The sequence below is a fragment of the Crocuta crocuta genome, unplaced genomic scaffold, assembly GCF_008692635.1.
Source record: "Crocuta crocuta isolate KB4526 unplaced genomic scaffold, BGI_CrCroc_1.0 scaffold234, whole genome shotgun sequence".
Taxonomy (NCBI): Eukaryota; Metazoa; Chordata; class Mammalia; order Carnivora; family Hyaenidae; genus Crocuta; species Crocuta crocuta.
In genome coordinates this window covers 1,374,768-1,393,551 of record NW_027529647.1, presented here as the reverse complement: position 1 = coordinate 1,393,551, position 18,784 = coordinate 1,374,768, and the positions used below count along the sequence as shown (strand labels likewise).

Below are 18,784 nucleotides of genomic sequence, written 5' to 3'. Positions count from 1 at the left end.
CGCCTGTCTCGCCCGGGTACGCTGCCCTATCCTGGCTACACGCGTCCCTGCCCACGGCTCTCCCCCAGTGACCAGGCCAGGCCACTTCCCCTCGCCTGATGCCAGCGATGCGTCGGGGTCCCAGCACGCGAGTATGTGCAGATGGAGAAACTGAGGCAGGAAGTGGCAGGGTCGGGACTCGAACTCTCTCCCGCCAAGTGAAGTGAGGGGGACCCGAGACTCTCCGATGCGACGGGGCTCCCAGGTGCGACACCCTCGTCTGCACGGGAGGCGGTGAGCTCTGCGTCCCGGGCTGGGGTGCGCTCAGCCTGCTTCCAGGCCTGAAAGGCCTCTTACATCAGGGCTTCGGGAGCGCCCCCGCCCAGACAACCACCTGGCACCCCGCAGGGGTTCGGGACAGGCGTGCGACCCCGGGGAGTCCCGTGGAGACCGGCCCCAGGGGCCACTCCCTGCAGGACGGTTCCGCAGAACGTTAAGGTGTTCCCATCGGTGCCTTATCTGCTCCTCAAAAATTGCCCGCGCTTCATCCCCAAGTCCTTATCTGAAAAGTATCACCAGCAGCCGGTTTCCTAAGCCAGAAACCTGTGAGTCAGCGCAGACTCCTCCCTCCCTCTCCATGCAGCCAGTCTCCCCGCGTCCTTTACCTGCACCTCCCCACCCCGCTGCCCCAGAGTCTTCCTGCGTCCCACGTTAAGTGTCCCTTGGGCTCCACATTTCAACCCACGCAGCACCAGAGTTAACTTCCTGAAAAAAGAGGGAAAGAACTCTGTTTAAAGCAAATAGCTCCCACACACAGAGGGGGAAAGAAAGACTGTGCGTATATGGTCTGTAAAGCAGACCAAAGCGTGTAGTTGTTTGAAATACAGTATATATACAGGTGTATATACCGAAAGGATTGTCCTCCAGTGTCAAGGCTGCGTGATCTTTCTACTTTTCTCTGCTTGTATTGTTCAATATCTTGAGCTGCCCTCACCTTCCCTCTGACATCTGTCCGGGCCACTTTCCGTCCGTCTCTCTCATCACTCAGTCCCTTGTATCCACTCGTCCACTAGGAAGTTCCCATCGCTCAGGCCCTTTCATACTGTTGCAAATGCCATACACTGTGCTGATAATACAAATGCTTTGCAAACTCTAACTCATCCTCTAAGACCCTCTTCAAATGTCACCTCTCTTAGGAAGCCCTCCTAGCCCACTTCAGGACTCCTATGGCATTTCTGGGCATACAGTCATTTTTTTTTCATCCATTCATGTTTTTATTTCCATCAAATATCCCTTGGGAGTCTCCTCAGGGCATTGCCACTGTGCTAATCTCCTAGGTAAAGAATAAAGAAGTCCCTATATATTCAAGGACACCAAATAGCAAGTATTCAAGAAGTCAGAGTGCACAGTAAGGCAGGAAGTGTATCAAGTCATAGGGTAACACAGGGCTGGCAGCATCCTGTATCTGGATGTGCCAGGAGCATCCCTGTTCCCACAAATCTGTAGGTCCCTTGAGGGCAAGGGCCATGTCTTAGTCATAGTACAGTGGCCTGCAAGAAAGAGGTGTGTAAAATTTGATGAACAAATCAACAAATGAATGAATGAATGAACACTGTCAGGTTCCTCTTAGTCCTAGAGGCCTCCAGGCCACTGAAAAGGATGGGCTTCACCTGAGGCAGTCCAGGCCACTCCTCCACAGAAGGCATCCTGTGTCAGGTCACCACGAGGCCTCAGCCAGGGCCTGCCTTGGGTTAGTAGGGACACCACCCAGCCCTCTGAATCCCTCAGGAAATGGTTTACATGGTAGTGGGCACGTGAGCTTGCACCCTCCCCCAGCAGTGGACAGCTATGGCATGGGTCATGCCCTATTTTACAGAGAGGGAGATTGAGGGGATCCAGTTCTGATGACCCAGAGGTAAATGACCAGGACATGTCAGAGCCAGGCCTGAAACATTAGTCTTCAAACTGTATACCCCATGCTCTTCTTGCCTTGCCCTGCTCAACTCTAAAACATACCTATTCTGCTGCCCCTTTTTCTAGTTCTCTTGGATCATTTTGATCAGTTCCTCTGTTATTTCCTGATATCTATTTTTTCTTTCCTTTCTATTTCTTCTCCCCTTGGTCTGACTCTTGTCCAAGAACACTGCGCTCAGACATCGATGGGGGAATAGCAAGGAAGGAAGTATGGTTCCTGCCTGCACACTCTTAGCTGGGATCAAGGTCAACGCAGACGAAAGGGACACAACACTGTTAGGTGCCTTCTGTATGCCAGGCCACTCTGCCCCACACCGCACTCGGTCAGCACTTCCCACAATCCTGGAAAGGTCTTTACCATTGTCCTCATTTTACAGGCGAAGAAAGAAGGCCCAGCGGAGGGCCAGTCACCCAGCCACAAAGGCGCTTAACTGGCTTGCAAACCGAAAGCTGCCTGCTCTTTGCACAAACTTCACCCTCTCCAGTTTCAGAGGCCGGACAACCATGGAATCCCTGTTTACAGAATGCTTAAGGGCTGAGAGAACAAGGTGGGGGAGGGGCCAGAATTGGAGCAAGGGAATATTTCAGGAGAAAAGTTCATTTGAACCCGTCAGCTAATGAGTGGATCAACATAACGTGTGGCATATTTTCCGCCATAGCAGGAATGAGGTACAGATACATACCACGGCATGCATGTCCCTTGAAAACGGCATGCTCAGAGAGAGAAGACAGTCTCCAAAAACCATGTATTGTCTGATTCCATTTGTATAAAACGTCCAGAATAAGGCATATGCAAGAAAAGAAAGATCAGTGGTTGCTGGGAAGAGGGAGGAGATGGTGAACGGCAGCCAAAGGTCATGGGGTTTCTGTTTGGTGTGATGAAAATGTTTTAAAATTGATGGTGATGATGGGTGCACAACTCTGAACATACTAAAAACCATGGAAATCTGTACTCTGAATGGGCGAATTGTATGGTCTGGGAATCGTATGTCAATAAGGCTGGATTTTACCGTGTTGCCTTGGAAGGAAGGAAGACAGGCAAGGAACGATGGAGGGAGGGAGGGACCCCCAGAGGAAGGAAAGAAGTTGGGGGTCCAGTTGGGAGAGCGGAAAGGGGTCTGCTTTGGGGTGCCAAGAGGAAGGGTCAGGGATGGAGGCGGGGGTGTGATGTGAGTGGCATTTCCTATCTGGGGGCTGAGGGATGAACCAGCTGGCGAAAAACAGGGACCAAGATCCACAAATGGAACAGAAAAGAGGAAATTGAGGAGGGAGAGTGCTCTCCACTGGCTCAAGCTGCCTCCTGCCTCAGACCCCAGTGGACACTTCACATTCAGTGGGCACAGGCTTCTCCCCACACCGGCTGGTCCTCACAGGCTCCCAATCCTGGAACGGCCTGCCCGTTTTCTGTGGGATTTGGCACAGCTTCCTTCCTCCCCTGTCCTGAACCTTTCATCGCCGGCCCCCGGCCCCTCCCCTCCCCACTACAGGGACTCCTCTTCAGTAAACATGGTCTCCACAGTTAACCCAGACAACTTATAGAAAATAATAGACACTTACGTCTACATGATTGAGGTTGGCAATGCCAATATTTTGCCACATTGGCTTTAGATCTTTATTTGATTGATTGAATGATTTCAGAAATAACACATCAGAGAGAGAGAGAGCTAATGCCACCATCTCCTGACCCTTCTCCCAAAGTCACCCCTCTCCTCGGGTTACCATGCAAGATGTGTATTTTTATTAGGTTTGAACTATATGAAATTGCCACACTTGACTGTTTTCCCCCCTCCTGTGACAGATTTATATGGTTCATCTAATATGACCTATGCACACAACCATCAATAAAATTCATTTGGAATATTGAGATATTTTACATAAATGGCATATTGTAGGGTTCCTGTGGAAATCTCTTCTTTGCACCCAACATTTTCGTTTTTTAATAATTGTTGTAAAATACATATAACATTAATTGAACATCTTTTTTTTTTTTGGTTTATTTATTTTGAGAGAGAGACTGGGGGAGAGTCAGTAAGAGAGGGGAATAGAATCCAAAGAGGGCTCTGTGCTGACAGCAGAGACCCTAATGCAGGGCTCGAACCCACGAACTGTGAGATCCTGACCTGAATCAAAGTCAGACACTCAACCGACCGAACCACCCAGGAGCCCCTAAAATTGACCATCTTCACCATTTTTAAGTATATAGTTCTATGGCATCAGGAACATTCATGTGGTACAGCCAGAATCACCATCTAGCTCCAGAACTTTCTCATCCTCCCCAAATTGAAACTGTACCCATTCCCTGGACAGAGAGAAGGTGAGAGAGAATCCCAAGCAGGCTCCAATACAGGGCTCGATCCCACAACCATGCAATCATGACCTGAGCCAAAATTAAGAGTCGATGCCAACTGAGCCACCCAGGCACCCCTAGAGTTTCCTTCCCTTTTAAGGCTGAATGATATTCCATTGTATGTCCATACCGCATATGGTTTATCCATTCACCCATCGATGGACACTTGGGTTGCTTCACCTTTTGCTGTTGTGAATAGTGCTGCTGTGAGCACGGGTGTACGAATACCTCATAGAAGCCCTACTCTGTATCAGCTCGTTCAGGCTGCTCTAACCCAATACCACAGACTAGGTGACTTATGAACAACAGAAACATATTTCTCACAGTTCAGAAGGCTGAAGTCCAAGATCGAGGTGCCAGAAAACCTACTGTTTTGTGAGGATCTCCTCCTTGGTTCCTAGATGGTGTCTTCTCAGTGCATACCTGGTGGAAGGGGTCAGGGAGCTCTCTGGGTCTTTTTTTTTTTTTTTAATATTTTTTAAAATTTATTTATTTATTTTGAGACAGAGAGTGCAAGCAGGGAAGGGCAGAGAGAGAGGGAGAGAGAGAATCCCAAGCAGGCTCCATGCTGTCAGCACAGAGCCCGACATTGGGCTCAGTCTCCCAAGCTGTGAGATCATGACCTGAACCAAAATCAAGAGTCTGATGTTTAAGTGACTGAGCCACCAGGTGTCCCAATTCTCTGGGTCTTTTATAACGGCACTGATCCCACTCATGAGGGCTCCACCCCCACAACCTAATCACTTCTTAGGCCCCACCTACTAATACCCTCACCCTGGGGACTAGGTTTCCACATAAAAATTTTGAGGAGACACAAACATTCAATCCATAGCAACGGGTGTACAAATACCTCTTTAGGACTCTGCTGTCAATTCTTCTGGATATATACTCAGAGGCGAAATTGCTGGACCACGTGATAATTCTATTTTTAGCTTTTTAAAGAACTGGAGCATCTGGGTGGCTCAGTTGGTTAAGCATACGACTTCGGCTCAGGTCATGATCTCACCATTCACGAGTTCGAGCCCCGCGTCAGGCTCTGTGCTGACAGCTCAGAGCCTGGAGCCTGCTTCAGATTCTGTGTCTCCCTCCCTCTCTGCCCATCACCTGCTCATACTCTGTCTCTCAAAAATGAATTAATGTTAAAAAAAAAGAAGAAGAAGAACTGTTAAACTATTTTCCCCATGGTGGCTGCACCATGTTACATTCCCAGCAACAGTGCACAGTGGGTTCGTTTTCCCACACCCTTGTCAACACTTGCCATTTTCTATTGGTTTTTATTTTTGTTTTCTTGATAGCAGCCATCCTAACGGACATGAACTGGGATCTTCTGGTTCATTCCTTTCAACTTCTACATTGCATTCCATTCCAGGAACAAACCACATCATGTTTATCTCTTCTCTTCCTAAAGCAGTTAGATCGCTTCTACTCTTTCTCTTACCAAACAGGGCTGCAATTCATATTCTTGTACATCATCCCAACCTGAGACTCCACCTAAGAGCGTCTCCAGGGAGAATGCTGAGGAGCAGATTTCCTGGGTTTAAGGGTATTGCAGGCGGAATTCTGGTAGGAGATGGCACCTGAAGAAGAGACTATCCCTCGGAGGGTTTCATAGAGGAACTACTTACAATGTCAGGACAGGTCGCAAGGAAATCATAAGGGACAGGGCACCAACTCGGGGGCTAGTAGCAGAGGAGCTGGTACCACTACGGGGACAAAGGAATGCATGTGGAAAGGAATGCCTGCTAGAATTAGGAAAGAAAGAAATTGTGTGGAGATGGCCATCTTCAGAGAATTCAGCTGGCTGGAGGTGTCCCTGACCACTCTCTCCTTCTTTCTCCCTCTCCCTTTTTTACAATTTTGTTTTTAAGTAATCTCTACACCCAATGTAGGGGCTCAGACTCACAACCCCAAGATCAAGAGTTCCATGCTCCTCTGGCTAAGCCAGCCAGGCTCCCCTCTCTCCTTCTTTCTGACCTCATGCCAGGCTGCCCACTGGTGAATCCAAGCCCAAGGTCATTGCAGCCTGTTAAGCTGAGCCCCCGGAGGCACAGGGCTGGGTAGAGAGGGCTGAAGGGTGTCAGCTGGAGGGGGATACGAGAGATGTATGGCACATAAGGAATAACTGTCTTCAACTCTAGTAGGAATTTGCATTGTGCTTTCCAGAAATGATTTTTAACAATTTACATGCCCACCGGCGTGGTACTGGGATCCATACTCCCACATCATTGTCCATATTGGCTATTTATCAGACTTAATCATTTTCCCCCTAGTCTTTAGGGATGAAATGGTGCTCACTATAATTTTCACATGCGGTTCCCTAATTACTGATGATGCTGAACATTTTTATACACTTATTAGTTGTTTGGAGTTCAATATGCTGTGAACGGCCTTTTGCTTGTCTACTATTTGGTTGTTCATCTTTCTCTTATTCATTAACAGGAGTTTCTTCTTTTTTTTAATTTTGGATGCTAATCTTCCAAGAAAACAAAGTAAGTTGAAGATGTTTTCTCTTGTCTGTGGCTTATCTTTGCACATTTAGTGTCTTTTATAGTCTCCTATGTTTTTCTCCTAATAATTTTATAGCTTTGCATTTTCCCATCTACATTTGTATATGGTTTGAGGTAAGGATCAACTTCTTTTTCCTTGCAGAAAGATGGTTTTATCTATTGAATGCTCCATCCCTTTCCCTTTGATTGTAACGACAACTATTGTCTTATTTGAACTTCCTCTTTATTCTATTCAATTGGTCTATTTGGATTTCCCTGAACCACTATTACAATATTTCAAACATTTCAAATTTAGAGTAACTCCTGATACCTGGTAAGGAGAGTGCCCCCACCCCTCTTCCTTTTCCAAGTTGTCTTGACTCTCCCTGGCCATTTACTCTTCACTATAAATTTTAGGGTCAGTTTTTCTACAACCATAAAAAAAAAAATCAGAATTTTTATTGAAATTTCATCAAATTTGTAGATTAATTTAAGTAGAATCACCATTTTAAAAATAGTGAGCCTTGGGGGCATCTAGGTGGCTTAGGCAGTTGAGTGTCCAACTCTTGATTTTGGCTTAGGTTATGATTCCAGGATCAGGGGATTGAACTCCATGTTGGGCTCCATGCTGAGCATGGAGTCTGCTTAAGATTCTCTCTCTCTCTCTCTCTCTCTCTGCCCTTCCTGTGTTAGAGTGCATGCATGCTCTCTTTCTCACTCACTCTCTGTCTCAAATAAATAAATTAAAAAAAAAACAGTGAGTCTTTCTGCCAATTAGCAAACAAAATGAACACATCACACAACACTATGGCATGTAATTTGCAAAATCCAAATTCTAGTAAGAGCTGGAGGAAACACAACTTAGTTTTCCTTAACAAGTAAATTTCAAAGGAAAAAAAGAATAAAGTAGATGAAAAGAGATCCTACAGATTAAGAAATTTAAGTAATATAACAGCAATTGCCTGTTGTATGGACCCTGATTCCAGCAAATCAAAATGATGAAACAGTTGGAAATTAAAATGCCGACTTGCAGTCAGAGAAGGACAGATATCACATATTTTCACTCATATGTGGAAATTGAGAAACTTAACAGAAGACCATTGGGGAACGGAGGGAGAAAATAGATACAAACAGAGAGGGAGGGAGGCAAACCACAGAGACTCTTAAATACAGAGAGCAAACTGAGGGTGGATGAGAGGTGGAGGAGGAGAGGGGAAAAGAGGTGATGGGCATTGAGGAGGGCACTTGTTGGGATGAGCAGTGGGTGTTGTATGTAAGCCAATTNCCCACTTGAAAAAAAAATACTGACTGGTATGGAATAATATTAAGAAATTGATGCTGGTGTACCAGGCCTTCTTATTTGGAAAAGCATGTGACTCTTGATCTTGGGGGTCATGAGTTTGAACCCCATGTTGGATGTAGAGATTACTTACTTATAAATAAATAAATTTATTGTATTTTTAAAGTTTATTTACTTATTTTGAAAGAGAGGGAGAAAAAGAATCCCAAGCAGACTCTGTGCTGTCAATATAGAGCCCAGCATGAGGCCTGAGCTCACACACCATGAGACGATGACCTGAGCTGAAACCAAGAGTTGACGCTTAACAGACTGAGCCATTCAGGTGCCTCCAAATAAGCAAATCTTTAAAAAAAGAAGTTGATGGTAATTTTTATGTGTGATAATGATGTTGTGATTATATATTTTTAAAACAGTCCTTATATATTAGAGGCATAGGCTGAAATGTTTGTAGATGGGATAATATGGTGTCTGGGAGGAGTCGATGGGAAACGTATGGAACTAATCTCCCCAGAAATGGACAGTTACATATACTGAGTGATGGGCACACAAAGATTCATCATATGATTCCATTTATTTTTGTGTATTTTGGAATTTCCATAGTAAAAAGTTGCTAAAATATTTTTTATTTTTTTAAATGTTTAGTTTTGAGAGGCAGAGAGAGAGAGAGAGAGAGCAAGCAAGCAGGGGAAGAGCAGAAAGAGAGAGGGAGACACAGAATCCGAAGGAGGCTCCAGGCTCTGAGCTGTCAGCACAGAGCCCTATGTGGGGCTCAAATTCATGAACCATGAGATCATGACCTGAGCTGAAGTTGGAAGCTTAACTGACTGAGTCACTCAGGCGCCCCCCTCCTCGAAAAGTTTCGAGAATTTTGAAAACTTGAATCTTTCTATCTGCAAACACGTTATACAGTTCATTTATTTAAATTTTCTTCTGTCTTGGATTAGAGATTTATAATTTTTTCTATAAGGTCCTGCAAATCTTTGGCTGATCCAACAAAATTGCCAAAGTCTCTCATTAGTTCTAACAGTGCTGATAATTTTTCCTCTAGAATCTCTTGGATTTTCTGTGTAAGCCATTAACTCACATATTAAAAAAGAAAAGAAAACAATGGAATTTTGTTTCTTTTATCCAGTACTCTTAACTTTCATTTATTTGTCTTGTTATATACATGGCTAGCTAGGACCTCCAGAATGATGCTGGATACAAATAATAGATGCTTCTATGTCTTGTTACTGACTTGAGTAAGAATTGTGTTTTCAGAGGGCAACTGGGGTCCCCTTAATGGTGTTTTCTCTGGATATATTCTTTCCATAAATTTGGTGAGCCAGGCACACTGTATTTGGGATACAAGGGCAGATAAAACAAAGGTCCCTACCCTCACAGACCTCACATTCCAATAGGCAGAGAGAGAAGATGAACANTCTCTCTCTCCTAGAAATAAATAAAACATAAAAAAAAAAAAGAAATGGAGTATGTTAAAGAATATCCATGGGGAGCCTGGGTGGCTCAGTCGGTTGAGTGTCTGAGACTTCAGCTCAGGTCATGATTTCATAGTTCGTGGGTTCAAGCCCACGCTGGNTTGGGGGGAGGTTCAAATTTTTTTAGTAAACAAAAATACCCAGTTTACTTTTTTATATTAACCCTTCCAATTTATTAGGATGTATGTGGGAAAATGTCATGCTCTTTCATAAAATTCCCATTATTTCTCTTCCACTGGCAATGCCTGCCCTGTCACAGCCTCTCAATTTCCACAGTCCTTTGTGTATTCTCTCTTTCTCTCTCTTTTAAATTTAAATCCAAGTTAGCTAATGTATAGTGTAATAATAATTTCAGGAACAGAATTTAGTGATTCATCACTTATATATAACACCCAGTACTCATCCCAACAAGTGCCCTCCTTAATGCCCATCCCCCATCTAGCCCATCCCCCCACCCAACACCCTGCCAGCAAGCCTCAGTTTGTTCTCTATATTTAAGAGTCTCTTATGGTTTGTCTCCCTCTCTGTTTTTATATTATTGCATTACTAGGCATTTATCCAAAGGATACAGGAGTGCTGATTCAAAGGGGCACATGCACCCCAGTGTTTATAGCAGCACTATTGACAATAGTTAAAGTATGAAAAGAGCCCAAATGTCCATTGACTGATGAATGGATAAAGAAGATGTGGTACACACACACACACAATGGAATATTACTCAGCAAGCAAAAAGAACGAAACCTTGCCATTTGCAACACGGATGGAACTAGAATGTATTACGCTAAGCGAAATAAGTCAGTTAGATAAAGACAAATATCATATGATTTCACTCGTATGTGGAATTTAAGATACAAAACAGATGAACGTAAGGGAAAAGAAGCAAAAATAATTTTAAAAAGTGAGGGAGACAAACCGTAAGAGACTATTAAATACAGAGAGCAATTTTAAATAAGAGGATGGAGTCTGGCTTGCCGAGAAAATGGTATTGGAGCAGAGACCTGCAGGAGGAAAGAAGTGAGTGTGTGAACTTCCGGGACCTGGGGGCACCATGAGCTTGTAGCCGTGTGGCATAGATGCCCTTGACCATTTGCAGAGGAGAGAGGGGGCTAATGAGGCTGGAGTGGCTGGGACAGGCGAAGGTAGAAAGAAGCGAGATGGCAGAGGAAATGGATGGGTGGGAGCCCACGGTGGAGGTGCTGGCTGCATTCCTGGACCCCCTCCTTTTTGTTTAAGCTCATCCTCTAAGCATAGCATCCTGACTTTAACAATACTTAGATCCTCCGGGGACCTTCGTGAATGCTATCTCTCCTCATTGCTCCTCACCCCTGCAGGCTCTTCCTTCCCCTCTTACGCACCTTAAGTTGACATGGTCACTGTTGCGGACACCATGCTGCACACAGGTTCCCTTTTTCTCGTTGGCATTGTTGACACCCTCTCTGGGCAAGGCCACCACGGGTTTACTCAACCCCCTGCCCGCTCTTCATTTGCACGCAGAACCGCAGAGGCTGGGAAGAAAGCAGGTGGTGACACGGACTGCTGTCCCCTTAGTGACCCCAGACCTTGAAAGGGTGCTCACTGCCGCTGGGCAATCATGCTGTTCCACAGTGGAGGGCACGGCCCCCAGACCCCAGTACCGCCTGCCCTGACCCCACCCTCCCTCCCAGGTGAAGGTGTCGTTCTGCTCTGCTGAGCAATCAAACCCACCGGATCTGCCATAAGAGAACCTCCACACGCCCCAGGGGCCCAGCCCAAAGCACATCCTCCCAAGAATTTACCTTCTTGCTGGGACAACCCCTCCGTCCGACCCCCCCCACCCAAACCTGCCTTCTTTATACCTGCTAAGCACTCACCGCCCCGAAAATCTCTCCAGGCCATCACCTTCCCCCTCTCCGTGAATCCTTCCCTTTAGCATCTAAATGTGCCCTCACTTATCCACTCTTAAAAAAAGAAAAACAGGGGTGCCTGGTGCCTCAGTCAGTCAAGCGTCCAGCTGACTCTTGATTTTGGCTCAGGTCATGATCTCACAGTTCATGAGACCAAGAATCACATCAGACTCTGAGCTGACGGCACGGAGCCTGCTTGGGATTCTCTCTCTCCCTCTCTCTCTGTCCCTTCCCTGCTTGCATTCTCCTGTTCGTAAAATAAATAAACTTTTTAAAAAAAGAAATAACAACAAAAACCCTGCCCTTCTCTTGTTACCTCCTCCTGTCCCAGCTCCATTTCGCACAAAACATCTCTTAAGAGTTGTCCATACGTATGGTGTCCTATCTTTCCTCCAGCTTAAAAAAAATTCCATTACCCATTGCCCTTCCCATATGATTGCTGTGTCTTTTACTTCAAAAGGCAGTAATAGCCCTCCTCTAACATTATTATTACTTTAAATAGTCAATAGTGTTTAAGTAAGTGGTAAGAAGAAAACAAAATCTTATTTACTGTTTCCAGCGCTCATTATTTCTTCCTGTAGATCTGAGTTCCCATCAAGGGTCATTTTCCGTCAGCCCAAAAGATGTCCTTGAGCCTCTCCTTGCATTGCAGGATGGCTGACAACAAATTCTCCTCGCTTTTGTTTTCCTGAAAATGAAACATATTCCAGCCTTATTTTGAAGGATAGTTCTATGGATATAAAATTGGGGCTGATGGGTTTTTTTCTTCCAACACCTTAAAGATGTCTTTGCACAGCTTTGCATAGCACTCTGGCCTCCGTTACAGCTAACGAACCATTGAGCCTGCATTTGGAGCTCTATTTCCAAATATGTCACGTGTCTTTGTTCTTTAGACACTTTCACGACGTTTTTTGTCTTGAAACACATCTCTGGTGTTCACAGCACAGGCGTGATGAGCCAGGTGTGTTTCTCTTTCCACCTACCCCTGCTTGGGGGTAAATCTAAGTTTATCCCTGTAAGTTGGTATTTTCCATCAAACCTGGGAAGTTTTCAGTCATAATTTTCTTAAATTTTTTCTGCTTCAATATGACCTTTCTGGGATTCCAATTATATGGATGTCCAATTGCTTGATATTGTCCCTGAAGCTTTGTTCATTTTTCTTTCATCTTTTTCTCCCTTCTTCGGAGAGAATAATTTCTATTGATGTGTCTTCACGTTTACTGACCCTCCTGCNTTTTTTCTTTTTTTTTTTTTTTTTTTTTTTGGCCTTGGTTCCTAGGACTACCATTTAGTTTCCTTTCAGATTTTTAGTATCTTTGCTGAAATTCTCTATTGATAAACTCTTTATGACCACATTTTGTTTTAATTCTTTGAGCATATTTCTCTTTAAAATATATTTGTCTTTATATTTAAATATAAATGTTTAATTTATATTTATATTAAAAATAAGTATAAATATTTAAACTTTAAAATATTTATCTGCTAAGCCCAACATCTAGGCTATCTGTTGTTCAGTTTCTATTGACTGTTTTCTTTCTTTCTTTCTTTCTTTCTTTTTTTCTTCTTTTCTTGAATTTGGATCATGGTTTTCTGTTTGTTTAGTGATTAAAAATCATTTTTTAATGTTTATTCATTTTTGAGAGAGAGAGAGAGTGCGTGTGTGAGAGCAGGGAAAGGGCAGAAAGAGAGCAGGACACAGAATATGAAGCAGACTCCAGGCTCTGAGCTGTCATCACAGAGCCCAATGTGGGGCTCAAACCCCACATCAATGATATCATGACCTGAGCGGAAATCAGGCACCCAACTGACGGAGCCACCCAGGTGCTTCATTGTTTGTTTAGTAATTTAAAAAAATTTTTTAACGTTTATTAATTTTTGAGAAACAGAGTATGAGCAGGGGAGGGGAGGAGAGAGAGAGAGACAGAGAGAGAGAGAGAGAGAGAGAGAGAGAATCCAAAGCAGGCTCCAGATTCTGAGCTGTCATCACAGATCCCAATGTGGGGCTCGAACTCACAAGCTATGAGTTCATGACTTGAGCCAAAGTTGGACGCTTAACCAGCTTAGCCACCAGGCATCCCTGTTTAGTGATATTTGGTTGAATAACAGATATTGTGGTTAACACATTGTAGAGATGATAGATTCTGTTATCTTCCTCTGAAAAGATTCATTTTTATTCTAGCAAACAGTTCTAGCCCTGGCTGATGACCTTGAACTTCTATAGGCTTTTTTTCTTACTTATTAGTGTACATCTGTACAAACCCAGGGTTGTCTCTAGCCCCTCTGACTTGGCAGAATTCAGCCTTTAAACTCTGCTTCAGCTATGGATCTTTTCATGGTTTAGTGTTAGACTTTGTTAGAATGAGTCTAGAATACACTTTATTCTAGAGCAGGGTTTGGAACACTACAGTCCCTGAGCCACACCTTCCCATCATCTGTTTTTTGTTTTATTAGAACACAACTACACTTGTGCACCGTGCATGTCTGTGGCTGCTCTCGCACTATAACAGCAGAGATGAAGAGTTGCAGCAGAGATCAGAGAGACCACAAAGCTTAAAATGTGTAATATCCGTCCGACCTTTTCCAGAAAAAGTGTGCTGGCCCCTGCTCCAGGGCATGGTCCTTCCCCCCTATGGCCGGGGTCTCAGCTGGCCATGAGGAGTCCTGATGCGACATCAGTGCGGTCGCTGTACTTGAGCAGGGCCAGAACTCCAAGGCAGCCCATGCTCCTCTTCCTTCGGCTCTACTTGGCCCTCTAGTTTGGAGTGGCTGCCCTCTGGCAAGCCTGTGGCAGTGTCACCCTGCACACGTACAGCCTGACCCCCATGGGCTGACTCATAAGGGGCCTTCCCCCAAAGACTTACAGGGCCCCTTTGCTTCAGAGCTTCCCTCTCTCCAATACCTCACCCCAGGGATTTCCACTACTTTGGGTTTGCTGAACCCAAATTTCTGCCTCCTCATCTTAGTGTGGCCACTATGCCCTTTCAGAGCCCAGCTCTTAGACTGGCTGACTTGAGAAACGGTCCTGAGGCAGAGAGCTGGGCAAGTGGAGGGCTCACTCATAGATTTCCCTTCCCTTGGGCATCACCATCTTGCTGCACCTGATGCCCAATGCCTGAAAACAGCCGCCTCGTATATTTCTTTAGTTTTATTATCAGTTATGTGTGCAGGGCCAGTCCAGTAATCACTGACTTCTTCATGGTGGGAGCTCGAAACTCTCCATTTGTTCTTAAACCCATTCCAGGTGGGCTTTCACCTCCGCCATTCCACTGGAAACTACACTTGTCCGGGACATCAGTGACCACAAAGTGGCTGAATGCAACAGTCAGTCCTCAGTTCTCACCTTTCCTGACATATCAGTAGCATCAGACACAGCTAAAGACTCCCTCTTTCATGATCTACTTTCTTTACTCAGCTCCCAGGACAGCATTGTCCCAGCATTCTGCATAGCTTAACTAGTTCTCTTAATTAGAGCTAGTTCTCTCCCTTGCTGGTTCCTCCTCTTCTGAGTTCTTGATGCTGGAATTCCACAGAGCTCAGCCCTTTTCCTTTGTCTTCTCTGTCTTCATTCATTCTGTTGGTGGTTTGATTTTGTCTCATGGCCGTAAATATCCCCCAAATGGCCATGACTTCCCAACTGATACCTCTATTCCAGACCTCTCTCCTGAATTCCAGATACAGGTCCAACACATATCTCAAAATTAACATGTTCCAAAACTGACTTTCTGATATTCCTTCCACAATACCTGTTCCACCCAGTGTCTTCTCCTTCCTGGTTGGCCGCAACTCAGTTTTTCTAGTTATGTCAAAAAACTTTTAGTCATTCTTATTGTTCTATTTCTCTTGCTGCATACCCAACTTATTAAACAAAAAACCTCTAGGCTCCACTTCAGAAATATATCCAGAATCCAACCCATTTTCATCACTTCACTGCTACCTCACCACTATCTCTCCACTTCACCCCACTACATATTATAAACAACTTAATATTCACAACGATTTTTTGAAAATTTAAATCAAACCATGATGGGGCGCCTGGGTGGCTCAGCAGGATAAGAGTCTGACTTTGGCTCAGATCATGATCTCACTGTTAATGAGTTCGAGCCCCATGTCGGGGTCTGTGCTGACAGCTCGGAGCCTGGAGCCTGCTTCAGATTCTGTCTCCATCTCTCTCTGCCCCTCCCTCACTCATGCTCTGTCTCCCTCTCTAAAAAATAAATAGACATAAAAATTAAGTCAAACCATGACACTCCACTGCTCAAAACTATCCATGGCCTTCCCCCTCCCACTTTCATTCACTCACTCATTAATTCATTCATTCATTCGTTTATTCATTCATGTATTTAAAAAATATTTATTGTGGGGGTGCCTGGGGGTCTGAATCAGTTAAGTATCTGGCTCTTTTTTTAAAAAAACGTTTTTTTAAGTTTATTTATTTTGAAGGAGGCAGAGGCAGCACGAGTGGGACAGGGGCAGAGAGAGAGAGGGAGACAGAGAATCCCAGACAGGCTCTGCACTACCAGCACAGAGCCCAACGTGGGTTTCGAACCCATAAAACCATGAGATCATGACCTGAGCTGAAACCAAGAGTCAGACACTTAACTGACTGAGCCACCCAGGCAGCCCCAACTATCTCAGGTCTCGACCATGTTAGGCTCCGTGCTGGGGGTGAAGGCTACTTAAAACACACACACACACACACACACACACACACACACACACTGTGAGCTTTCTATGGGCCAAGTACTGTTCTAGAACTTGTAATACATCAATGAACAAATCAGTAAAGAGTCTCTACCCTTACAGGGGGAGTCTAGGGAGATTCTAATAAATAATGAACCTAACAAATAAATTCTACAGTGAATTAGAAGAGGATAAATAGCCACTGAGAAAAGATATAGAACAGTGAGAAATAATATTGGGAATGTGGAGGCCAGGGTAAATATTTTTTAAACATACATTTATTTATTTATTTATTTTAAAATAGGGTCTAGGCCCAATATGGGGCTTGAACTCACAACCCCAAGATCGAGAGTCTCACGCTCCATGACTGAGCCAGCCAGGTGTCCCACACAGGGTAAATTTTAAGCAAGATTGTCAAGGTAGACCTGATGGAGAAAGTGGTATTTGAGCAGAGCTGAAGAGGAGGTCAGCTGTGAGGGCTCCTGGAAGAATGGACCCCCAGACAGTGGGAATACACAGAACAAAGGTCAAAGGCAGCAGCAGGTAAGACACATTTTAGGAAGAGCAAGGATGCAAGTGTCTGGCAAGGAGTGAGAGAACGGTGGAGGAGGAGGCAGCAGACATAATGGTGGACCTTGAGAAGGGTGTGCAGGGAAGTCTAAGGACTCCGGCTTTTACTCTGAGTGAAATGGGAACCACTGGAAGGTTCCAAAGCAAGGAATGAGGTGATCTGAATTGTTTTAAAAGGATCTTTTAGTTGCAAACCATATATCAGATAGGTGACTGGTGACTGGAATATATAAAAACTATTATAGCTCTATACTGAAGGATAAATATGGGCAAAGGAGCTGAATGGTGCTTCACAAAGCAAATGCAAATGGCCAAAAAACACATGAGAAGTACTCAGCATCATTAGTCATCTGGGACGTACAAATCAAACCACGATGAGATATCTCCCCGTGACCACTAGAATAGCTATAATCAAAAAGACAGAACAATCAAGTGTTGGTAAGGATGTGGAGAAACTTGAACTCCCAGATATCACTGGTGGAGATGTAAAATCATGCAACTACCTTAAAGTGGTTTGGCAGTCTGTCAAAATGTTAAACATACAGTTACCATTTGAGCCATCGATTTCACTCCTAGCTATATCCCCGAGAGAAATGAAAACCTAGGTCTACACAAACACTTGTACATGAATGCTCACAAAAGCATTATTCATAATAGCCCCAAAGTGGAAACAACCCAAATGTCCACCAACTGATGAACGGATAAACGAAACATGGTGTATTCATACCAGGTGGTATGATTCAGCAATAAAAGGAATGAAGCACTGATACAAGTTACAACATAGAAACAATGCTCAGTGAAAGAAGCCAGTCACACGGAACCACATATTATATGATTCTGTTTACATGAAACATCCAGGTAAATCTATAGAGACAGAAAATAAATTAGTTACCTAGGGTTGTAGGGGGTGGGGGAATTGGTGGTCACTGTGTGCAGGTTTCTTCCTAATTAAAATGTTTTAAAATTGATTGTGGCAAGGCACGTGGGTGGCTCAGTCAGTTGAGTGTCTAAGTCTTGGTTTTGGCTCAGGTCATGATTTCACGGTTTGTGGGTTCGAGCTCCATGTTGGGCTCCATGCAGAGCCTGCTTGGTATTCTCCCTCTCCTTCTCTCACTGCCCATTTCTCCCTACCTTTCTCTCTCTCTCTCTCTCTCTCTCTCTCTCTAAATTAATAAACTTTTAAAAAAGTTTTAAATTAAAAAAGAATTTTTTAACGTTTATTCATTTTTGAGAGACAGAGCATGAGCATGAGTGGGGTAGGAGCAGAGAGAGAGAGGGAGACACAGAATCGGAAGCAGGTTCCAGGCTCTGAGCTATCAGCACAGAGCCTGATGTGGGGCTCGAACCCACAAACCGCAAGATCATGACCTGAGCTGAAGTCAGGCGCCCAACCTACTGAGCTACCTAGGCACCCCAAAAAAGTTTAAAATTGGTTATGGCAACAGAAGCACAGTTCTGTGAATACCCTAGAGGCCGTTGAATTGTATACTTTAAATGGGTGACTTGTATTGCGAGTTATCTTTTTAAAATTTTTTTTATAATGAGTTATATCTCAATAAAATTGTTCTTTATTTTTCAAAAATTTTTCATGTTTATTTATTTTTTAGAGAGAGGGAGAGCTCACGAGTAAGTGAGTGGGGGAGGGGCAGAGAGAGAGAATCTTAAACAGGCTCCATGCCCAGTGCAGAGCCAAATCTGGAACTCGATCTCATGACCATGAGATCATGACCTGAGCCGATATCAAAAGTCATATGCTTAACCGACTGAGCCACCCAGGAGCCCCAACAAAGCTGTTTGTTTTTTAAAGGCTGTCTTTGGGGCACCTGGATGGCTCAGTCAGTTAAGCATCCAACTTCAGTTCAGGTCATGATCTCACGGTTCGTGGGTTCGAGCCCCGCATAGGGCTCTGAGCTGACAGCTAGCTCAGAGCCTGGAGCCTGCTTCGGATTCTGTAACTCCCTCTTTCTCTGACCCTCCTCTGCTCACACTGTCTCTCTCTCTCTCTCAGAAATTTTTTTGAAAAGTTAAAAAAGGATGTCTTCAATAAAACAAAAAAAAACAGAGGAAAATCAGAGAAAGACAAACCA

The 18,784-nt window shown here is 44.3% G+C and overlaps 1 protein-coding gene across 1 annotated transcript in view; it reads right to left on the bottom strand.

The window, feature by feature from the left end:
- The window catches only part of CREBBP (CREB binding lysine acetyltransferase), a 160,734-nt gene that overhangs the window by 115,323 nt on the left and 26,627 nt on the right, over nucleotides 1–18,784 (bottom strand). Inside the window, exon 2 of the mRNA XM_077762759.1 lies at nucleotides 10,920–11,000. Within this exon, the coding sequence (XP_077618885.1) occupies nucleotides 10,920–11,000 (81 nt within the window). The remainder of the gene's footprint in view (nucleotides 1–10,919; nucleotides 11,001–18,784) is intronic.